The sequence below is a fragment of the Oncorhynchus gorbuscha genome, linkage group LG05, assembly GCF_021184085.1.
Source record: "Oncorhynchus gorbuscha isolate QuinsamMale2020 ecotype Even-year linkage group LG05, OgorEven_v1.0, whole genome shotgun sequence".
Classification (NCBI taxonomy): Eukaryota; Metazoa; Chordata; class Actinopteri; order Salmoniformes; family Salmonidae; genus Oncorhynchus; species Oncorhynchus gorbuscha.
The window spans coordinates 32,649,818-32,675,576 of NC_060177.1; the positions used below are offsets into that span (position 1 = coordinate 32,649,818).

The 25,759-nt window shown below is 44.0% G+C and overlaps 1 protein-coding gene across 1 annotated transcript; it reads right to left on the reverse strand.

Annotated features, from left to right (window-relative positions):
• LOC124035087 (V-set and transmembrane domain-containing protein 2B-like) lies at window positions 1-24,012 on the reverse strand. Its single transcript, XM_046348504.1, has 5 exons — window positions 23,285-24,012; window positions 22,354-22,541; window positions 21,477-21,506; window positions 20,363-20,762; window positions 1-4,822 (listed from the first exon to the last, which is right to left on the reverse strand). The coding sequence occupies exons 1-5, from the start codon at window positions 23,355-23,357 to the stop codon at window positions 4,734-4,736; spliced, it is 780 nt and encodes a 259-aa protein (XP_046204460.1). The 5' UTR covers window positions 23,358-24,012; the 3' UTR covers window positions 1-4,733.
• Between the last annotated feature and the right edge of the window lie 1,747 nt (window positions 24,013-25,759).

Genomic DNA, 25,759 nt, shown 5'->3' on the forward strand with positions numbered 1-25,759 from the left:
CACATACCTGGAATTTGCCTTGGTAAGAAGGTGCTGCCAGCAATAGACAATATACAGTACAAACAGAATACAGACACAAGACATCATACAGAATATTGAATAACCATAACCATAAAACATACAACTCTAGAGTATAGACTGATTACAGTGGGAATGCACAATTGACAAAGTGGGCACATTATGTATCCAGGGGAAGGGATTCTGCTGTGACAAAAATATACAGTGCTGTGTGGAGGTGTACCTAGTGCCAATGTAGTATAGTGCAGGTTAGTGTTTGAGGCAGTCACTTAATCCCCATGAGCCCGATGGCGGGTTGATGAGAAATACAGCATGAGGGAAGAAACTGTTCAGGTGGTTTTGGTCAGATTGGCTGAAAGATGGGGTGTCTGGGGTGGGCAGGGTCGGCCATGATCTTTCCTACACGTTTCTTTGTCCTGTAGATGTGCCGGTCCTTGAAGGAGGCGGGTGATAGCCGATGACCTTCTCCGCAGACCAGACGATGCACTGCAGTTTGCCCTTGCAGGGGGCAGACGCAGACCCAAACCATTCGGTGATAGAAGAGGTGAGGATCGACTGGCTGTGTAGAACCGAACCAGAATTGTTGGAGAGAGGTTGAGTTTCTTCAGCAGGCGCAGATAGTACGCCTTCTCGGTGGCCGCCGTGATGTTGTCCTCTCACTTGAGGTCGTAGGAGATGATGGTCCTCTGGAATTTGAATGACTTGGCCCTGCTGACGGCTGAGCCATTAATCTCTAGGGGGAGAGATGGTGGGGGTAATCTCCTGTAGTCAACCTCCATCTCCAGGGTTTTGACTGTGTTTAGTTCTAGGTTGTGGCGACTGCACCAGGCAGTCAACCTCTCCACGGTACTTGGTGATATAGTACACCGTCACAGATGAGACCGACCCGGGGGGGGGGGTGTCAGAAAACTAGAGTAGTTTGACATTGAGTCGCTGGAGGCGCAGTCATTGGTATAGAGTGAGTAGATGAGGGCGAGAGCACGCAACCCTGCGGCACCCCCACACTGAGAGATAAGGAGTGAAAGATGTTTTCCCACCTAATGTGCTGTTGAGCTGGTTGAGTTTGTGCTGTAGCAGGTCCTGAATGATTGTGTTGAAGGCAGAGCTAAAGTCCACAAACAAAATCCTCACGCATGTCCTTGGGTTGTCGAGGTGTTGGTGGATGTAGGGAAGGCCCATGTTGACGGCACTGTCCACAGACCTGGGGGAGGGAGGAGGGGGGGTGGAAGAGAGGAGGGGAGGGAAGGAGGGGGGGGGTGTGAAGCAATGAGGGAGGGTGGCAGGGGAGAGAGTAGTCAGGATGGGGGTCGGGATAGGAAGTAGATGGTTTTAAGTTTGATGTTGTATTTGTCGTATGTATGGGATACACATGGTATACACCGTCCAATGAAATGCTTACTTGCTGGTTTCTTCTCGACAATGCAACAACAAAAATAAATAATACAAGATCAGAATAGGAACATAAAGTAAATGGCTCAGCAGAATCTAATACATATTTTAGCATTTGGATAATACAAGATAGGATGGGGGCAGGGTGGGGGGGGGCTCCTGATGGCTGAGGGTGTTGTCAGCTGAGGGGCTAGATGGTAGAGGGGCCTTTCTGTTTCAAAACAACAGTAGAACTAGTTCAGCTGGTTTGGTAGTGGGGGGGGGGGGGTCGCCTGGTGCCTGAGGGGTATTTTATTTGTTGGAGAACCTTCCAGTCAGACGAACAGTTGTTGGTGGCGAATTGTTTTTCTAGCTGCTCCTTGTAACGGCTTTTGAATTTGACCTTACTCTCACACCACAGGATATTAGTTATGTGTTCTCACCCTGACCATAAATGTTATCTCATGGCCCAATACTGAAAATGGAAATGTTTATACTGCATTTCATTTTCTATGTTTGACTGTTCTGGATTATGATGAAGGTAATACTTCTACCTCTCGGTAGAAGAGGTACCCAGTAAACGCAGCAAATTATATATTGACCCCACCTAGTATATATAGACTACCCCCTGTATATCGCCTCGCTATTGTTATCCTTATTGTGTTACTTTTTATTATTACTTTTTATTTTAGCCTACTTGGTAAGTATTTTCTTCTTCTTGAACTGCACTGTTGGTTAAGGGCTTGTAAGGTAAAGCATTTCACGGCAAAGTCGGCACTTGTTGTATCTGGCGCATGTGACAAACAAAGTTTGAATTGATTTTGACTTGATGTGGCGCTCCAATCGAACAAGGGAGAGAAGGTCTGAAGGCACCGCTACTGAGTCAAGTGCATTCTAAGGCCGGCCGAAATAAGGCAGAAACAGCTTGTTAGCAGGCTCATAACGTTCCCCGATAAGTATTTTCAGCGAAAATCGCTTGATTTGAGAATATGCTCATCCGTATTTGCCATGTGCCTTTCTCTATGCAGCAGTTGTATTTCCACAGTCCCACAGAGCAGGACAGTGTCTGCCTTACTCGGCCTTGTCCCTTTAATTTGGCCCGTCCATAACGGGCGGAGGAGGGGCGTGCGCCAGAATGAACCCAACACTGACGAGGAATCACCATTGGGCTCTTTGTTGACTGCCTGCCTCGCCCTACAGAACTCGCTAATATATTATGCAAACGAGATGTGGCGAAACTTCCTAATACGCGTCCAATGCCCTGGATGTCATTGTCCAGCTCAGTCATTGGTTAGAAGAATGGGCTTTTAGAGGGCGAGGAGGAGACAAAAGCGGGAACGGGGCTGCGAATTTGACAGGAAATGATTTACGGGGCATAGAGAGCACTCAGGGTCTTGTCGGATGTTGTGTAACGCACTTAAATCCCTTGTCAAACACTCATTCATTTGGTGGGCAAACTGAAACATAACCGAACATGTTTTAATGTTGCTGCCGTTTTGCTGCTGTTAGCTTTTGCCTATCTGACCTGTGTATTATTTAGTGGCGATATTCACTTTTTGGGACAAATGCAGTCCGTACACAAGAGTGAATCAAAACAATAGTTTAATAAGGGAAAGATAATAACCTACCAAATGTCAGAAGACGTTGGCATTCAACACTTGCAATGGGAGCTCTGTTTGTGTTTTATATCATGTCTGCTAGACATCTATTGAGACCAAAGGATTGTCTGGAGCCAAACTAAAGTTCAAAGTGGAACCAGTCTTCCCATTCTCCACCAATAGTAATGTGGTAAACTGATAAACGATGAAAGGGAAACAGACAACGGAGAGGAGACTAGGTAGGGAGTTTCCGTTGCTCTTCCCTGGGATGCACATGTGACTCCTTTTTTGGGGGTTTTTTGTTAGTTAGACATGCTTACACGAGCGAGAATTCTTCCACTGAATGTGTGCCTATCCTGCCGGAAAGACTTCATCACAGCTCACCACTCCCAGGGGACTGCGTTGCGACCCTCAGTCGACAACGTGGGCGCTCAAGTGGTACCTTTCACGTCTGCTTTGCCAGTATCAACAGCTGCTCAGCTGTCACATATCTCCCATGGATTCAATGGAGCTAAGACACTGGCACTGCAACTGACTTTGGAGAGGTACACACGGACAGGGATGCACACAGGGGCTTCATTACACATTATTATTAGCGCTTGTGGAGCACACACTGGCAAGAAAGATCAGTCTGGACAGTGACCTACATACCTAATTCACTTCTAGTTCACGGGAAAGATTCATCTCATGATATGGGTCAACCATATACTTTAGGGAGCACTGAGACATGGTTTCCTGTAGGGTCAAAGAAAGCTTCATAGATTTAATGTTCACATGTAAGGCCTTTGATGTCAATTTTTATTGAGAAAAAAAACAACAACTTTTATTTCAACTGGTTTTGGCAACATACCAATACGTCTTTTTGTTTGTTTTGTATTTATAAATGAATGTCTTAACTTTGACCACCATATCTTTAATAAAAAATAAACATTATTGAAGGTGACTAACAACAACTATGGTAATGTGGGCCTTATTTAATCAAAATATATAAGGTCATATTTGTATACATCATGAAACAACGCTTTGGAGAAATCATAAGAGAGAGAGAGAGAGCGGAAGAGAGAGAGAGGGGCAACAGAACGACACAGACTCACAGTCTCCGTGAATGAACCGAACATTTAAAAAAAAAGCCCCATCTTTGACGTCTGCGAAAAGACATGATGGGTTTCTGCTCAACAGCTCATGCAAATCAACCTAAACAAACATGAGGAGCGGATCTCTTTTCGAATACAAAAAAAAAGAATCGTCCAGAAGCAGATATGATCAAAATAATTTCAAAATCCTGAAAAATGAAATCCAAATAAAAATCCCATTGAACTGAAAATATAATACAAATAGAAAATAAAACATCCAAAGATATCCACCCGAAAATAAATAAGAACAGCCATGCATGAAGCACGGCAGATACTATTTGGAAACAGGATGCAGCGTTTAGTGGATGTTGGTTGTGTGTACGACGTTGCTGTGAAGTTCTTATTCACATAGATTCCTTGTTTCATGCTTCTCACACAATTCATATACATTCAGTTCTTAGACGTGTCCCCCATTAGTCCCAGTCAGAAGACCACGTCTCCTCCTTCTCTTTCATTCAGTCCTTATATCGTCAGTCCTTTCTTCTCTTCTCTTTGCCATTCGTTTCCTCACCCTCAGTGATGTGCCGTAACGGTATACATCTATATATATATATTTCCCTTTCGTTGTTTGGTACATAAAGTGAAAACTTTCGGGTCGTCGTTTGGTTGAAGTCTCTTATTGGGTAAACAGGAAGGGGAGGAGCTTATGCAGGATCAGGAGAGTGATGAAGAGGAACGGGTCAGTGGTGGTAATGGCTCCAGAACCTGGCCAGACAAAGACAACCAGAGGGGGTAGAAAGGTCAGTGGAAATGTCTCTGCTACAAATTAAACCTGCACACAGAAACTGAGGAGAGATTTCGTGTTAAGACAGTACCATGGGATGCCTGGCTGTGGTGAATGGGAACAATTGGATATCCTCCAGAGTTAAGGAAGCTCACGGTAGCTCATGACATCTGTTAACTCCCTGCCAGGAGTAGAATTCTGTATTACCTGGGCCATATTTCACACAATTATGGCTGACAAAATGGTAGTTGTGGAAAATCTCAAGTCTACTTTCGTTCACGCTTCTACTGCCATGTTCCAGATAGAGGTGAGATAGAGGTGAGAGTTTCATCCACACTGCCAGGCTACCTTTTGAGTCCATGAAATGGTGGCATCTACTTATGCTGATTGTACAGGAAGGTAGGAGACATCCCAGGGAGAACCTGGCCATGAGGAAGAGTGGCCCTTGGATACAGCTCCTAATCCCTGTCTGACACATTTCATTTTCTGTTTGGGCAGTAGAGCAACTGCTGGCTAAAAGCAGTTTCATTATGACACACGCACACTCTCTCATACGCACACACACATGCATAAACGGACACACGCGGTCAGCGAGGAACAGACCCCAACAAACAAAAGGCAGGCCAGATTGATTTTTCAGATCACACACACAGGAACAAGCGCAATGAGTCAATGTTTAACGAGGCTGGAGTTTCTGTGACACCTCTAGTGTGAAACGGCCATCTGTTTTTCCATTCTCATGTTCTCAACCAGGCCACGCCCCGCTACACATCCACACACCAATACTTCCACCATCCCCCCAGCCCAAAGACATGGTATAAAGACCACACGAACATCAACTCAAAGACATGAACTCTACTACACGCAAACAGGGCAATACAAGTGCTTAACAGTGCCTTACAAGACTCACCCGGAGCCAGGCCAGCTGTCTTAATCACAGACAGAGCTGCAGTGTATTCAGGGCAAAATGGAGTGAGTGAGAAAGCATCAGACCAAATGTCTTTCTCCATATTTCGCTGGACGTTGATTCGCTGATTGGCTCTAATCTTCGCATCAATTCCCCTTGTTTCTCCCCCCACTCTACTTCGATTGTTTCAATCTCTCATGGCCTTCCATCCGCTCTCTGTTTATGTCTCTGGCACTGTACCTCTTTGTAAACTGTATCCCTCCTTCTGTGTCCCACCCCTCGTTTGATTCTTGCCACATATCTTTTCCTTTTCCTTTGCCCTTTTAAAATCTCTCTCTATCTGCTCTGCACTCTCTCTGTCTTCCGTGGTCATTGAGTAGATTGGCTGTAGAGTGATGGACAGCATCTGGACAGGGCAGCTTATCTGAGCCTCCTCACCAAGGATCCAAAATGACAGGTGTTTACTTAAGGCTATCTGGAGACAGCCGGCTCTGACTGCTCCTGTCCCCTCATGACGCACCCCACCTCAGCCCCAGCCAGACCCTTACAATCACCCCTTATGGCAGGTGCTTGTCATAGACATCTTTAAAATGTCCAATCCAATCTAAATTAGTTGAAAAATAATAATAATTTCCGGAGTAGAAAAGCACTTTGGGATTGAAATGTGGAAACAGAGCAGGATTATCAGTTGTGATATTGGTAAGGACCAGAGGACTGCCTCGGATCACCTTTTGAAATTGGTGAGTCACGCAATGATCCACCTCTGTTCAAAGTTCGTATCTTGTGTTAATTAATAGGTATTAATTTAGCACTGGGAAAACCCAGACTTTTCAGGTGCCCTGCTTGAGAAACCAGAACTTCTTCTCACGCTCGGACGCCTCTAACATGTGTATGAAATCTTTGGCACAAAACCCCTCTGTTCTATGTTAAATTCTACTCTATTCTATAGAATATTCTACAACTTCATCAGACTCAAGGAAAAGTCATTATTTTCTATCCACAACCACATTAAACCATTGGTTTCACCCTGTGTCATCCGTGGTGATCTCTATCAGACACTCTCCTACTCGGACAATTCAAATATGTGTGCATTGAAGACGTAATGCAGGTACAGCTGTACAAAGGTCAAACGAAAGCCATGAAAATAACAACATGAATAAACCCACACGAATCAGCTAAAACCTGAGAACCACTCCCCAGGACCATTGTTGCCAGAATCACTCCGCACGTTAACACAGCGGTCGCCAAACGTGTAACACCAAGGCATTACTCCATCCGCACTCATCCCTTCTACTGGAAGCACTACATAATAGAAAATAAGTTTACACTCATAGGAGCACACACTGCTCCAACTCCAAATTCACCCCGACACTCTGTAGGGGAATAGTCTTGTTTATCGTTGAACCATGTTTTAGTACCAGTGGGTATTTCTCTGTGGGAATGACATCGCTTTGCCTTGAGAGTTCAGAGGATTCTCCACTAAGTTTTGAATCAATCAAAGCATACACTTAACCTCAGAACACAGTGTCTGTAAGATCATCTGCCTACTGCAGATAAATCAGTTAGCCAATGTTTCACGTCCAATGGAAATGTCGGTTTGTGAGAGTAACCTCAACCTTTAAAAATACAATGAATTCAATAGTCTATTTAACTGCCGACAAATCTGCGATACTTTATATAACCCACCACATTCAAGTATTTGGAAACTAAAACCTGGGACATTGGGTTAAAAAGCCATCTGTGGTGTATGCCGTGGGGGTGTTGAAATATGGCAAATGAATAGGCCCAACACATTATTTGGAGATCACCTTGCAGCTCATTGGGGGCAAAGTGAAGCAGAAACAATACACCCCTACAGTGTACAACGCTAGCTATGACTCAGCTACATGCCCTATTCGCACAATAATTACTGTCATTAGTACACCAGCCCTGTGAGGTGTACACTTGATTTCTCTCTCTCTCTTCCTCTCTCACTCTCAGTCTCACTCTCACTCTCTGTCTCACTCTCTGTCTCACTCACACATTAGCAGACATTGACAATTGACCTAAAGCAGAACCCCTTGGATGAGAGGCACAATCTGATCGTTCTGTTCAATATGAGTGTTTTCTGTAGAGTAGCAGCTATGCACTGTGGAGACCTGTAACTAATGGCCATTCGGATGACATCACTATTCTCGAAGGTTACGGTTGGCATCTGCTAGACGGCTGAATAGGGGGATGATTAGGAATCGCATATGGGGGAGGACAAACAGAACGACTGAAAGCACAGATGTGGATAAAGAAACAAAAACCGTTTTCAGAGCATGGATTGTTCAATGGGGAGTGCAACGCAACGTACTGCAGATAGAGACGGGAAAAATAAATTCAAAAAGGCTATGTTGCAAAGAGAGACAGAGAAAAAAAAGAGGGAACTATTGACCGAGCTTGGCTAACAAAGACACGACTTCCACACAGGTGGTTGACTTTGTTCTATTCGTTTGAACACACAAAGAGGGATTTTGTGTGATGTTTTCTCTTGTTGGTGCCTCAGTTTGTCCTCATGGATACAGGGGTCACAAGTGAACGTTCTCTTTTGTTAGGGGGAGGTTGAACTCCAACAGGCTTCTTCACCACATGGAAACTATAAAGCCTTGGAAGTTCAATAATACAAGCTGAGGGTGAGGCAAACAAGTCCTCCTCCACCACTTCACCCTGCAGTGCGCCATAGTTTTGCAACTCTGACTGCTTGGGGTACCGACAATAAAGAGAACCGCTACAGAGTTCTACCATCATGGATTGGCAGCTACCGTTGTTCTATGTTGGTCATGTAGTGTCTTTCCTTACAGTTGAAAGGGACCACTTATTTAAGAGAATACTCTCCACTTCTCTAACACTTTTCCCACTATCTCATGGTCTTGGATGAGCTATAGGCTGCAACACAAAGGCCCCATAATAATAGAGTAATGTAAAGTCCCCATAACCGTCGAGCCATCATCTGTCACAGAGATGACAACACCAGCGCAGTGCCTTCTTGCCAGGCAAACAATGTAAGTCAACAACGGAAGTCAATCAACATCACATTGGGAGAAGTGAAGTGCTTCCCATACAGTCTGACAGCTACCTAAAACTTGTCATAATTGTCCTTAGAGCGGAGACTGACAGCTAAAAAGCCACATCAGCCCGTTAAACCCCCCCCAACACACACACACACACACACACACACACACACACACACACACACACACACACACACACACACACACACACACACACACACACACACACACACACACACACACACACACACACACACACACACACACACACACACACACACACACACACACACACACACACAGAGAGAGAGAGAGAGGATGTGATAGACTGGGTGTTTAATGAGGGATTGAGACAGCTGTCTAGCCAGAGACAAATACTCTTGCCAAGGGATATCAAGGTAATCTAGAGTAGCAAGCAGACCATTGCATTTTGGGTAGGTGTTCAAATGGGCTCTTGCATCATCACTGTCTGGCTGTCCTCATGCTCTACGCCATCCTCCTCACTCCCTACCAAACAAGTTCACCTGCCAAGTCCTTTCGATGAACTGTTGAGTGCACACAGTCACAGTTTTTAATATGATTGCATATCGTATTTTTAGCAGCATACCACCCTGCATACCACTGCTGGTCTGCTTCTGAAGCTAAGCAGGGTTGGTCCTGGTCAGTTCCTGGATGGGAGATCAGGTGCTGCTGGAAGTTGTGTTGGAGGGCCTGTAGGAGACACTCTTTCCTCTGGTCTAAAAAAATATCCCAATGCCCCAGGGCTGCCCTGTATAGGGTGCCCTCTTTCGGATGGGACATTAAACGGGTGTCCTGACTCTCTGAGGTCATTAAAGATCCCATTGCACTTACTGTAAGAGTAGGGGTGTTAACCCCGGTGTCCTGGCTAAATTCCCAATCTAGCCCTCAAACCATCACGGTCACCTAATAATCCCCAGTTTACAATTGGCTCATTCATCCTCCTCTCCCCTGTAGCTATGCCCCAGGTCGTTGCTGCAAATGAGAACGTGTTCTCAGTCAACTTACCTGGTAGAATAATGGATAAATAAATAAATTGCATCGTCAACTTCTTTCTCACCTCACTTTCACTGTGAATAATACAAACAGCAACATTATCGAACTAACTCTCACATCCACTATGTGGAATATTTCCACTTACCAAATGTTCCTTTTAACTAAGCAGTCCATAATCAATATAGATAGTCAATAATTCTAATTAGAATATTACAGTGAATTAATTTGATGATTGATTCATTAATGATCTAAGTAATAGCGGTTCACATTGCAATTGGCTTTCAGATTGGCCTTACATACAGGTTGATTTCGTGAAACAAGTGAGCCGAATTACTGAGATACGTAAAACAATATTTCAGATTGATTTAAAGTAAGGGACAACACTATTGTATAAATGCTTTGGAGGTGCCGCAAACAAAGAAATGCTCCGAGATGAAAATCTTTCGAATAATATTCTGTTTCCAATGTTGGAATGCTGGGAGTAGAGCTTGTGATTCCACGGATGGTTGTATTCGCAGTTTCAAGTTTCAACAAGGTTCCATTTCACTGTTGTGTTGTCGTTTTTTCTGTTCGTGAATTGAGAACCAGGAGGAACATTCACAGCTGTGCAGTCCGCCACACTTTCCACTGTGGATTCATGATAGACAGCCACCATCCCCAAAGTGTTAGCCACTGATCCTCCATGGGACTATCAATCTGGTTCCCTGTGAAGCGCTGGAGAATGGTGCACTGCAAGTTGATCTGTTATCCCAGCAAGGCCACCAAACCCCCAGATGAAAAATGAAACATTTGAGAGGCAATTTGAGACACCTGACAGTGTGCTGAGGGCCCGGCTTATCTGCCCCATGCCCGTGGCATTTCCCCTTTAATATTAATTGTTTCTGCCACTCAGCCAGATGACATTGCAGAAAAGTGACAGATGCACGCATTTCCGAGAGGCGGGCCAGATCACATTTTTTCCCCCCTCAACTGTTGTTATTGTGGTACGACAAGGGAGGGCCAATCTTTCACGTATGCCAGGGTGCTTTTTAACCTTCACAATCTGTTGACAAATATGTCGAGGGGTTCACTTAAAGGAAGAAAAAAAAATCTGTCTCCCACAGTCAACGTAAACGTGTCAGGAGGGCACTTTTACATGGATTGATTTACTGTATTTGATTTAGTCTGACAGAGATACATGACGAGAGACAGAGAAGCAAATGCTGACCAGACAATTTGAAGGAATATTGCGCTGCTATATATGAAAAATAACATGCATCAGATTCTCATAATGCAACAGGTGAGTTTGCCTTGCTCTGTCCTGGACAGTCAAGTAAAGACAACAAGCCCAGAGGTCAGTCTGTGATACCTCTCTGATCCTCAGATGATGTTGTTTTCCCGATACTAAAGCATTATTTAGAACTGGAGCATACATGTATCACTGCTCAGTATGATGTACATATATGAATGTTGGTCAGTCAATCCAATTGCCCTAACAATGGCTGCCTAACCTCGTTTTGTAATCTAAACAGAGCATTATTCTGCTCCCGAGTGGCATAGCGGTCGAAGTCACTGCATCTCAGTGCAAGAGGTGACACTACAGTCCCTGGTTTGAATGAAGGCTGATTCACATCTGGCCGTGATTGGGAGTCCCATAGGGTGGTGCATAATTGGCACAGCTTCGTCCAGGTTTGGCCGGGGTAGGCCATCTTTGTAAATAAGAATTTGTTCTTAACTGACTTGCATTGTTAATTAAAGGTTAAATCAAATTAAAATAAATCAAAACCAAGTCAAAAGGTAGTAACTGCTCATTTGGCCGTAAAGGATTCAATGTCATTTTTGCTACATTAAATACGTGGACAAGAATACTGCCTCTATTGTATTGTGTTTTGGAGAAAATGGGGGTCATGTTAAGAGTGAGAGAGAGAGAGAGAGAGAGAGAGAGAGGAAGAGAGAGAGAGAGTGAGAGAGCGAGAGAGAGAGAGAGAGAGAGAGAGAGAGAGAGAGAGAGAGAGAGAGAGAGAGAGAGAGAGAGAGAGAGAGAGAGAGAGAGAGAGAGAGAGAGAGAGAGAGAGAGAGAGAGAGAGAGAGAGAGAGAGAGAGAGAGAGAGAGAGAGAGAGAGAGAGAGAGAGAGAGAGAGAGAGAGAGAGAGAGAGAGAGAGAGAAATCAGTGAACTGGCAACGATATTGTTTGATTTTTCTCGCCAAATGGCCGCCTCTGTCTCGCTTCGCTAAGGACAGGGTTGGCCGAGCACGCTGATCCACAATGCCAGTTCCTAGGAGAAGGCCATTTACTGAAGGCCATCCACGGTACATGTCCAGGATGGCAGCATCCGTGTTCTGAACACGAGGAGGACTAACAGCATGGTGCCATTCTATTAGCTCGGTGTTTTCAGCATTATTACCCCTCGGTTGGCAGTCAGCTTCATTCAGAAAGTAAGGGATTCGGATCACATAGAGAAGACCAAATGGATCCCTGGCCTCTGGATGAGAGAGTCTGCTAAATGACTAACATGTAGAAGTAAATGTAGGCTTCCAAATGACCAATTTGCACAACTCTGTTGATTACATTTTCAATGGAAGTCAAGGCTCTGTAGATGGCATTGGCTTCAAGCATACATTTAGATGTACATGTTGTTGGATGATATTACTGAAGTCAGGACTAGTAGTGACAGCAGAGACGAAGCACTGCACTCGGGGACACAGGTAGAGTTGTGTAACTGTTTCCTCTGAAGTCCTCTCCTCCAGTTATGGCCCCATTAGCTGTCCTTCTCTGCCCCGAGGACAAGGCCACAGCAAGGGGAGAACAGCCACCCCAACAAGCCACAGCACACGTCGAGCTGACACAACACTGAGAACAATAAGCACAACAGTCAAGGAACAGAGAATGAAACTTCCCACAATGTCTCCTCCAAGGGCCTCTAATGTCTTTCGGAAAACTTCCCATCAGGAGTTCCTTTCACTCTAATCCCCACACAGAAGTATAGAACCCTTGAGGGGAGAGACAAACCCTGTGTAAAGAGGCCAGAACCCTGGCAACAGCCTATCATTAGAGGAGGGCCTTGCTCTACATTACCCCCTTAGTCACCCTGCAAACCACCAACGCACTGACAGCAATAGCCAGGAAAGAGGAGGAGTCTGGACACATGCTTCCAGCCAGAGATATGAACACGGTCTCCTTGGCAGCTTTCACATCACGTCTGTACACACACACACACACACACACACACACACACACACACACACTCAAAACATACATCAGCACACAGTTACATGCTAATGCACATAAACAGACAAGTGTGGTCCCACATACTGATAAGTGTGCATCCACCCCAGCCAGAAATGTCTCCCATGCTGCACCACCACTGCGTCAGCGGCTGTAAGTCTGATATGGCAGAAACCCTCCCGCGGAGTCTGTGAAATTGAATTATTCAGGAGTGCGCTTCATCGATCAGTAGCGAGTCTGACGTGTGAGATAGCCCCTTTCTCGCTCTCTCCAAGGGCTGCATTAAGGCGCGCTCACGTTATAGTGTGGAGATCATGAGGAGACCTCATATCCATGGCCATTGTGAATCACATCACATCTTCATCATTTCTGTCTCTATATGGTGGACACTATAAAGGCAAGAACCTGTCACTCTCCATCCTAAGTATTCACCCCCCCCCTTGGATTTCTCACATTTTTTTTTGCATTATGAAGTATGGAGATCCATGAGAATAGAAAGGTTCAGAACTTTTGTGAAACATCACAGCACAGTTGAAAAATATATAGCAAATAATTACATTGATGGAAGCAAGGATCTATCTGCAATATTAAAGCTGGTAGATCACAAATTAGTATAGTGTAATACACACACACACACACACACACACACACACACACACACACACACACACACACACACACACACACACACACACACACACACACACACACACACACACACACACACACACACACACACACACACACACACACACACACACACACACACACACACACACACACACACACATACATACATACATACATACATACATACATACATACATACATACATACATACATACATACATACATACATACATACTCATTTGTGTCCCCCACACTTCTAAAACCAAAGTTTCGCCCCTGGTGTAAAGCAGGTTTTCTTCTAGGATTGTGCCTGTGTTTCATTTTATCCTGAAAAACAACCAAATCTTTGCCGATGTCAAGCATACCCATACCATGATACAGCCACCACTAAGCTTGAAAATAAGGAGACAGTTACTCAGGGATGTGTTGTGTTGGATTTGCCCCAAACATAAGGCTTTGCATTGAGGACAGACCCCTTGACTTTTTCCACATTTTGATACATTGCAGCCTTATTCTGAAATTGATTTTTAAAAAATTCCCCTCATTAATTTACACACAATGCTCCATAATGACAAAGCAAAAATAGTTTTTTAGACATTTTTGCTAATTTATAAAATATAATTAACTGAAATATCATATTTACATATCACGGAACCCAAACCGGCTGCGTGCGTGCGCCATCGTGCGCTATCGTGCGTACATTTATTTTGTGTCCCTACACCAAACGCGATCACGACACGCAGGTTAAAATATCAAAACAAATTCTGAACCACTTACATTCATTTGGGGACAGGTCGAAAAGCATTAAACATGTATGGCAATTTAGCTAGTTAGCTTGCACTTGCTAGCTAATTTGTCCTATTTAGCTAGATTGCTGTTGCTAGCTAATTTTATAAACATTGAGTTGTTATTTTACCTGAAATGCACAAGGTCTTTTACTCCGACAGTTAATCCACACATAAAACGGCCAACCGAATCGTTTCTAGTCATCTCTCCTCCTGCAAGGCTTTTTCATCTTTGAACTTTATATGGTGATCGGCATCTAAACTTTCATAGTCTTACCACGACTACCGGAAAAACAGTTCATCTTTCAATCACCCACGTGGTTATAACCAATGAAGAGATGGCACGTGGGTACCTGCTTCTATAAACCAATGAGGAGATGGGAGAGGCAGAACTTTCAGCATGATCTGCATCAGAAATAGAAAGGAGTTCTATTTTAGCCCTTGGCATCGCAGACGCTCGTTGGCGCACGCGAGCAGTGTGGGTGCAATAATTGAATATCATGGATTTCTAAATTTATTGTGCGGCGCACGCGATGTGTCCGGTCGGGTCAGCATGTAAGAATTCAGATCATTGTACTCAGTACTTTTTTGAAGTACCTTTGGCAGCTATTACAGCATTGAGTCTTCTTGAGTATCACGTTACAAGCATGGCACACCTGAATCTGGGGAGTTTCTCCCATTCTTCTCTGTAGATCCTCCCAAGCTCTGTCAGGTTGGATGGGGAACGTTGCTGCACAGGTATTTTCACGTCTCTCCAGAGATGTTTGAGCGGTTTCAAGTCCAGGCTCTGGCTGGGCCACTCAGGGACAATCAGGGACTTGTCCCAAAGCCACTCCTGCATTGTCTTGGCTGTTGTCCTGTTGGAAGTTGAACCTTTGCCCCAGTCTGAGGTCCTGGAGCAGGTTTTCATCAAGGATCTCTCTGTGCTTTGCTCTGTTCATATTTGCTTTGATCCTGACTAGTCTCCCTGCCACTGAAAAACATCCCCACAGCATGGTGCTGCCACCACCATGCTTCATGTAGGGATGGTGCCAGGTTTCCTCCAGACATGATGCTATACCCTTCCCCAGATCTGTGCCACTACACAATCCTGTCTCGGAGCTCTACGGACAATTCATTCGACCTCATGACTTGGATCTTGCTCTAACAAGCACTGACAACTGTGGGACCTTATAGACAGGTGTGTGCCTTTCTAAATCATGTCCAATCAATTGAATTTACCACAGGTGGACTCCAATGTTGTAGAAACATTTCAAGGATAATCAATTGAAACAGGATGGACCTGAGCTCAATTCTCGAGTCTCATAGCAAAGGGTCTGAATACCAATGTAAATAACATATTTCTGTTTTTCGTATTTAATAAATTAGCAAACATTTCTAAAAACCTGTTTTCACTTTGTCATTATGGGGTATTGTTTGCAGGATGATGGACATTTATTTTTCTGTTATTCATTTTATAATAAGTCTGTAATGTAACAAAATGTGGAAAAAGTCAAGGGGTCTGAATACTTTCTGAAGGCACCGTATATACTGCAAAAGTATGTGTACACCTGCTCTTTGAACATCTCATTCCAAAAGGATGGGCATTAATATGGAGTTGGTCCACCCTTTGCTGCTATAACAGCCTTCACTCTTCTGGGAAGGCTTTCCACTAGAAGTTGGAACATTGCTACGGGGACTTGCTTCCATTCAGTGAGGTCGGGCACTGATGTTGGGTGATTAGGCCTGGCTCGCAGTCGGCCTTCCAATTCTTCCCAAAGGTGTTCAATGGGGTTGAGGTCAGGGCTCTGTGCAGGCAAGTCAATGTTTTCCACACTGATCTCGACAATCCATTTCTGTATGGACCTCATTTTGTGCACAGGGGCATTATCATGCTGAAACAGGAAAGGACCTTCCCCAAACTGTTGCCACAAAGTTGGAAGCACAGAATTGTCTAGAATGTCATTGTATGCTGTAGCGTTAAGGTTTCCCTTCACGGGCCTACCGAGTAGCGTAGCGGTCTAAAGAAATGCATCTCAGTCCTAGAGGCATTACTACAGATCCAGGTTCGATCCTGGGCTGTGTCGCAGCCGGCCACCAACGGAGACCCATGAGGCGGCACACAATTGCCCTAGCATCATCCGGGTTAGGGTAGGGCTTGGCCTGCTGGGATGTCCTTGTCCCATCGCACTCTAGGGACTCCTTGTGGCGTCCGGGCGCATGTATGATGACTTCAGTCAACAGCTGTACAGTGTTTCTACAGTGTGGCTGGCTTCCAGGTTACATGGGCAGTGTGTGAAGAAGCAGTGCGGCTAGCCTGGGTTGTGTTTCGGAGGATGCACGGCTCTCGAACCTTTGCCTCTTCCGAGTCCGTACGGGAGTTGCAGCCATGGTACAAGATTGTAACTATTACCAATTGGATATCACAAAATTGGGGAGAAAAAGCGGTAAAAAGTACCAAACATTTCCCTTCACTGGAACTAAGGGGCCTAGCCCGAATCATGAAAAACAGCCCCAGACAATTATTCCTCCTCTACCAAACTTTACAGGTGGCACTATGTATTCGGGCAGATAGCGTTCTCCTGGCATCCGTCAAATCCAGATTCGTCTGTCGGACTGCCAGATGGTGAAGCGTGAATCATCACTCCAGAGAACACGGTTCCACTACTGCAGAGTCCAATGGCGGCGAGATTTACACCACTCCAGCCAACGATTAGCATTGCACATGGTGATCTTAGGCTTGTGTGCGGCTGCTCGGCCATGGAAACCATTTCATTACCCTCGCCTGGTGAACAATTATTGTGTTGACGTTGCTTCCAGAGGCAGTTTGGAACTCGATAGTGAGTGTTGCAATTGGAGATTATTATTGTTACGTGCTACAGAAGATAGATTATTTTTACGTGCTACAGATAAGATTATTTTTACGTGCTACATGCTTCAGCACTCGGTGGTCCTATTCTGTGAGCTTGTGTGACCTACCACTTCACGGCTGAGCCGTTGTTGCTCCTAGATATTTCCACTTCACAATAACAGCACTTAAAGTTGACAAGGGAAGCTCTAGCAGTGCAGAAATGTGAAACTCATTTTTCAACCACTCCACAAATGTCTTAACAAACTATAGTTTTGGCAAGTCGGTTAGGTCTACTTTGTGTGTGACGCAAGTAATATTTCCATCCTTTGTCTACAGAGAGATTATTTCACTTTTAATTCACTATATCACAATTCCAGTGGGTCATAATTGTGCATACACAAAGTTGACTGTGCCTTTAAACAGCTTTCAGAATTCCAGAAAATGATGTCATGGCTTTAGAAGCTTCTGACAGGCTAATTGATATAATTTGAGTCAATTGGAGGTGTACCTGTGGATGTATTTCAAGTCATACCTCCAAACTCAGTATCTCTTTGCTTGACATCATGGGAAAATCAAAATAAATCAGCCAAGATCTCAGAAAAAAAATTGTAGACCTCCACGAGTCTGGTTCATCCTTGGGAGCAATTTCCAAATGCCTGAAGGTACCACGTTAATCTGTACAAACAATAGTACGTAAGTATAAACACCATGGGACCACGCAGTCGTCATTCCGCTCAGGAAGGAGACACGTTCTGTCTCCTAGAGATGAACGTACTTTGGTGCAAAAAGTGCAAATCAATCCCAGAACAACAGCAAAGAACCTTCTGAAGATGCTGGAGGAAACAGGTACAAAGTATCTATATCCACAGTAAAACAAGTCCTATGTTGACAAACCTGAAAGGCCGCTCAGCAACGAAGAAGACACTGCTACAGAACCGCCACAAAAAAAGCCAGACTACAGTTTGCAACTGCACATGGGGACAAAAATCATACTTTTTGGAGAAATTTCCTCTGGTCTGATGAAACAAAAATAGAACTGTTTGGCCATAATGACCATCGTTATGTTTGGAGGAAAAGCGGGAGGCTTGCCAGCCAAAGAACACCATCCTAACCATGAAGCACATGGGTGGCAGCATCATGTTGTGGGGATGCTTTGCTGCAGGAGGGACTGGTGCACTTCACAAAATAGATGGCACAATGAGGAAGGAAAAATATGTGGATATATTGAAGCAACATGGGTATTCCATATGGACAATGACCCCAAGCATACTTCCAAAGTTGTGGCAAAATGGCTTAAGGACAACAAAGTCAATGTATTGGAGTGGAAATCACAAAGCCCTGACCTCAATCCTATAGAAAATTTGTGGGCAGAACTGAAAAAGCCTGTGCGAGCAAGGAGGCCTCCAAACCTAACTCAGTTACACCAGCTCTGTCAGGAGGAATGGGCCACAATTCACCCAACTTATTGTGGAAAGCTTATGGAAGGCTACCCGATATGTTTCACCCAAGTGAAACAATTTAAAGGCGATGCTACCAAATGCTAATTGAGTGTATGTAAACTTCTGACCCACTGGGAATGTGATGAAAGAAATAAAAACTGAAATAAATCATTCTCTCTACTATTATCCTGACATTTCACATTCATAAAATAAAGTGGTGATCCTAACTGACCGAAGACAGGGAATGTCCTTGGATTAAATGTCAGGAATTGTGAAAAACTGAGTTTAAATGTATTTGCCTAAGGTGTATGTAAACTTCAGACTTCAAATGTATACAGTGCTCGACAAAAGTTTGGACACACCTACTCATTGTGTGCAAAGCTGTCATCAAGGCAAAGAGTGGCTATTTTAAAGAATCTATAATCTAAAATATATTTTGATTTGTTTATCATGTATGTATACAAAAGTATGTGGAAACCCTTTCAAACTAGTGGATTCACCATTTCAGCCACAGTCTTTTCTATTTCTATTCACTCTGTCATTTAGGACATTATTGTCGAGTAACTACAATGTTGCTGATCGATCTTCAGTTTCCTCCCTTCACAGCCAGTGAACTCTGTAGCTGTTTTGAAATCACTATTGGCCTCATGGTGACATCCCGGAGGAGTTTCCATATTCTCCTACAGCTCAGCTAAGAAAGACTTTTGTTGTGTCTGGGTGGTTTAGTACATCATCCACAACATCATTATTAACTTGACCATGCTTAATAAAGAGATATTCAACGTCTAATTTGTTAATGTTACCCATCTACCAATCACTGCCCTTCTTTACGAGGCTTTTGAAAAGCTCACTGGTCTTTGTAGTTGAATCTGTGCTTGAAATTCAACACTTGACTGAGGGGCCTTATTTATGTTGTATGGGGGACAGAGGAAGGGTTAGCCATTGAAAATAATCATGTCAACCCTTATTACTTCATACAGAGTGAGTCCATGTAACTTATTATGTGATTTTCTAAGCTTCATTTTACTCCTGAACTAATTTAGGCTTGCCTAAACAAAAAGGGTGAATACTTGTGCAACAACTATATTTGAGTTATTTCATTTGTAGGCCTATTCATTTGTTAACATTCTCTTCACTTTGACATCATGGAGATTTGTGTGTAGATCAATGACAATGACATTTCAATCCCACTATGCCACGCAAGAAAATGTGAGTAAAAAAACAAGGGGATGAATATTTACGATACCTACTGCATATACATACACGCCTTCCCTCACTCTCCATAGTCTGACAAAAACCTCTGGCAAAATCAAATGGCTCAACTGGTGGCAAGATAGGTAGATGTGTCCCAGCATGGATAAATGCATTTTTTTGTATTATGATGAAATAAAGAATATCTCCCCTTAAGAAACACTGCCCTGTGAAGCAATATAATTACATGTAACAGGTTGTGTTCTCTACACACACGTCATCAAATATATTATTTGTAAATAACATTATATTATTCAATGACAATAAAAGTGTCAGTGTAATTTATTATTCACTCAAAGCGGGTAAATCACCGATCTGAATGACATGCTCCTGATGGTCTGACAGGAGATGGAGGAGTAACACACACAAACTCCCCATCTTCTACCCTTGTATCACTAGGTGTCACTGTTGCACTTTAACTTACCAGCTCCGTGCTGCTGCCGGAGGATGGCCGCATTGCCGGGCCTTGGCGAAGCTGAGGACTTTGCTGCAGAGGCGGTGGTCATCGTGCTGGAGGGGAGGGGGCCATTTCCCGCTGGAGGAGGCACACGAGGCTTTCCCTGACCCGGCTCAGAGGTAGCCCGCCCCCCGGCCACCGCGTCCTTGCTGTTCCTCAGTGGCCATCTATTCTGAATGTGGGACACGGCCTCCTCGGCCACCATGCCATCACGCGGAATCACCCGGAGGGTGGCTTGAACCTTGTATTCCTGAGTCTCGTCGGAGTACAAGTCGGAAACCCGGCACTCGTACACCCCTTCGTCCTCTTTTCGCACCTTGGAGAGACTAAGCCTGTGAGATATGGCGCTGCCCTGCACCCTCACAGTCTACAAAGAGAAACAGAGAAAGGGAGAAATTGCTACATGCACAGTATAACCTGTTGGTTTCGATAAAAAAATATGTCTATATCAAAGTAGACTATGCCGGCCACTCATTAGACTACTGCCACATATGCAGCACGCGATGAGGGCTTATGGGTTTGATAGCCTAAATCCTAAAGGCCTATAATCCCCTCAAAATCTTAAACGTGTGGACTTAGTCTCAATAGAGAAATAACTTGCTTTTCCTGCAATAACGTCGCAGTTTAGTGGTGGGCCTAAACATGGCAGATTTAATGCTGCCTGGTGTGTGGCAAGTCTCTGGATACATTTCAAAACAAGATTAGGCTATATTTATATTATAAAGGCGACATGATAATGGTGAGCCAGCCAGGTTTGAGCCAACTGTACAAAATGGAGTCGTAAGTATAGAAAAAAACGATGCTTGGAAAAATGCCCACTTGCAACAGAGGCGTGGACAGTTACCACCATAGCTTGGGCTAAAATATTGTCCATCGACCTCCATAGCGACACTTGGCCATATGATGTGGCTAGCCCTATGATCTTGAACAACGTTTATAAACCTTTTATTACTCAAATGCATTATGGGACTTAAACTGTGCTGCCATATACAACATTTGAGGAAATCAGATAGATATCTACGCTATGATAAAGTTTTAGCGTGAATGCTTCAGTTGGATACGAGGAAACAAAAACACTTACGCTTATTTTTGTGGCATCCTTTTGAGTGACCTGAAATCAGAAATTTGTCGAAGTGTTATGGTCAGCCAGAGACACGAGACTGCATAATACTCTCGTTAATAGCAATTGCACTTTAGGATATGAGCTTCAACACAATTGGAATTCCATGTGCAATTTTGAATCGCTTTCGACATTGTACAATTGTTTCTACAGCTGCGCGCATTGGAATCAGCACCATGGACAGCAACAGTTGCGTTGTTCCCAAACCTGCCCGAAACAGCGTGCATTGACATCAGCACCATGCATGGACAGCAACAGCTGCATTACCTCTCGAGCTGTCATAACTGCTCGTTTTTTGTTTTCCAGTGCATGTTTATTGTGCTTAAATAACAGAGCAGAAACTACAGATGGGGTTGTTCTGTGTCCCGGAGTCGATTGAAACAGAGGCACAGATTGCGTAATCATGTTACAGTTATCCAACAGCATTATGGAATATTCCAACGTGGGTATTTCTGCTGCATGCATGAGAACTCTCCCTGAACTAATTTTAAAATCAAACAAGTACCATTTGTATCATTAGGTGTGACGCCCCCCCCCCTTCCCGCACAATATACACACCCCCTTCTGTAATACGAATGGCCACACAGTGTTTATAATCTCCAGTATATCCCTTCACGTGCTTTTAGTCGGCAAACATGTTATAATGGAGTCCATCAAATAAATAGCGACACATCTCGTACATATGGCGATGCCATCATGAAAGGCCAGATTGCACACACAGCCGTAGCCGTACGTGTCAATCACTTTTGGTGCAACTTCGAACATTTAAACAGAGCCCCTCTCGGTAGTTGCCCGGGAGCAGCCCAACCTGCCCTCTCTGTCACGAAGACAGCATTACCTTGGCTCTGTTCGCCGGTGCGCTTATTTGCAGTTCGTGTGCAAGTTCTTTAGGTGTCGTCTCCTTTAGGTACCACCACTGGATCTCAAGCGAGAAGGGCGATGATCCGATGGCCCGAAAGGCGCACGGCATCTCAACGTCTTCTCCCTCACTGACACTCACATCTTTGGGCACTTCAGTAAACGTAGCTAACATTGAGAAAAGAGAACGTATAGAATAGATTACTATGTTGGAATAACACATTTACAAAGGTCTGAGATTACGTAGCCGCATGACAGACAACCGACATGCGCTTTAGTGAGATCCGTTTCCACATTGTCTGTATTTCGCAATACAATCATTTTCAGGTTGCCATTCAATTTAAATATCAGTTTATATTAGTTTAAGTCTTAAAAGAAAATAGACAATGAAGCAATGACGCAAAGGTAGCCTACACAACTAGGCGTATTGGCTTTATGTGACCTGTGTCCTGTGTACTGTGAATTATTGAAATGACCATGGCGTTTGATATAACCTGTAACGGAATAAATACACGTATTTGGTCACTATGAGAATACCAATTATTGTTGCTTTACGTGTTGTGAGAGATCATGTTGATCTAGCATTAGGTTTAGCATAACTGAGGAAATGTGGACATTATGCAAAACTGCTGAAGCACAGTCTTGACATGTGTTCGTCTAATACTTGAATCCTATCAATCTATTCTCTCACCCATGTATCATTTCATCGATAACGTAATTCGTTTTTTTTTATACTCATAACGACCAAGTCACTGCAGCATAATAATGCGCTCGACTTCTAATAATGACCCGGTCCGGTCCATATCACAACAGCTTGAAATCAAAAATCTAACCACAGGGGCTGTTCGATTGACAGCATTTGTGTTCAACATCAAATGCACGGCATGCCACGACTATCAAAGTTGACTTACCATTTACACAGAAGAACAAGGGTGCGTTAAGAATTAAATAATAAAGGACGCCGTTGAGTCCCCGTTTTTCCATCTCATAGATATACCAGGGTCGTTAGATTAGAGAGCGCGTGAAGACGGTCATTTGACCATAAATGTATCTTTATAACATCAACATTTCAATTTCCATGATGGGCAAGCGTTCGTCTCTGATATGTTGGGGGAATTCGTTAGCTTTCCCAAAGATTCAAGATATTTCACAAGATCCAAATAACGTACTCCAAAATGTTTTCCTGCCAGCCAGGCGAAAAACGTACAATCCAAAGGTGCGAACCAGAATACCCTCTCTTGATCAGTGAGAATGTTCTGCAGCTGCTCTATATTCTGTTATTATCCCCTTATAACTGTGATTCCTTATTTCCTGATGTGCTTCAGGTCGAAACCAAACTTCTTCTCGGCTGAAAGAAACCTGCTCATTCTGCTTTCCACGTGAAGGGAATGTTTCCCGGGCACTTCTCCAAGACCCATTACATAACCATCCTTGTGTCCGCTCCCATAAAGAGGACCTGCCGTGGACGAGATTCCCGTGTTTTGTACTAAGACCTGGAGGATCAGTAGATAGGTCCCAGCTTCGCGAGCGGATCCGTCTGCTTTGTGTGCGTGTGCATATCAGTGAGGTGGCGCTTTAGCATTTCCAAACCCTCTAACTTAGTGTGGCGTGCGCGCGACGCCACCGATAGCTTGACGCGCGTTGAAACCTAATCAACCCTTCCCTCAAATCAACGCGGCACAACCTATGAGGACAATTCTCACAACCTGACGTCCAAACGAAATGCCAGCCCTTAAAACATATAGAATCAAGATGATTCATGCTGTTTTCTTTCCAAAATCAACAAGCCACTCTAAAATCAGCAGGAGCCGAGATTTGTATTTATTTAATGTGAAAAATAGGCCTACAGAAAAACTGCAGCGCTTTCTACTTTTGTTGTTGCAGTATTGGTCAGCTGTCGCACAGTCTCTGGTATTATAACCACCGGGATAATCCGTATTCCCTCAAACAGACAATGTTGTAATTCGGATTAAAATCAATCTCACTATGATATTGAACCACTCAACACAGTCTTGCTCCTATTTAATCATGTTGTGCTATTTGCTTTGAAAAATAAATAGGTCATTATGTCAATGTCACCCAATACATGTCATAACGGTTTAAGGTTTGATGATTATGATGATTGGTGTGACCAGCCTGCTGTGACGCGTGCACACACACACACACACACACACACACACACACACACACACACACACACACACACACACACACACACACACACACACACACACACACACACACACACACACACACACACACACACACACACACACACACACACACACACACACACACACACGGATATGTGCCACCGAGTGGTCCATACTCGGTGCCACGATTATTGCTTTAATCTAGGGTCTTTCTGAGATGACTGGATGGTGCAGCAGACTGATCCCCTGGCTGAATCCTAAAACGGCTCTCCCAGCTGCCTAGCTGCCAATAATGCATTGCTTGTTCACTGAATTCTTCCCATTAGCACTTCACCCAAAGCTAGTATAGAGTGCTAGAGTCAGAGAGAATTGTGAGAAGAGGACATGAGAGCTAGAGAAAGGGTTGGCTGTGGGAAATGATGACTCTATTTTATCAGGCTGTGGGCGATGTTTCCACTAGTTTTAACAGTAGCGCTCAATTCATTTTGAATAAAGAGTCAAAAGTCCAAGGTTATGCTGGAAGGTCCATTTCAGTTCTGATGGCCTCGTTGTTTCAATGGGCAGCATTAGTGCTGTCCCTTGAGAACGTGTTTGTGTCAGGAGACTAACATTCCCTTTCCCTAAACAGAACCCATTTAAATGCACTTAGGGGCTCATAATGTAATTTACAGCAGGCCTTGCACGCACACTTGTACTTGCACACACATACTGTAGGTCAGGGGTATTCAACTCTTACCCTATGAGGTTCGGAGCCTGCTGGTTTTCTGTTCTACCAGATAATTAAATCACTAAATCAGTCCCTGATTAGAACAGTCAAAATAAGCAGTGGACCTGGCTTCGAGGTCCAGAGTTTAGTTTGAAGGTTCTAGGCCACACTGTGGTTTGTGAGCGTGCTCAAACTGTAAACTGCCCCATGCTCAAACTATACACTAAAAACATGTACTAGATGAACCAGGACAAATATTTATATTTGAAAGCATACGAATGCTAATATGTTTATCCAATCAAGGGGGATTGTCAAACTGTGCTGTTGATTACCTCATTGTAAAACGTCTGTACATGGAACAGAAAGTCCCTGGTCTTATTTGACAGTAGAGAAATATCAATAGATGAGTGGCCTTAGCTGAATAACAAAGGGCAGCTTGAGGCGAGCCACGGATTCCCCGAGATGGATCACGGTCTTCAGCATTCCCGAGCCCCCAGCAGCGTCGCTAGAGATCCACACCATCAAAA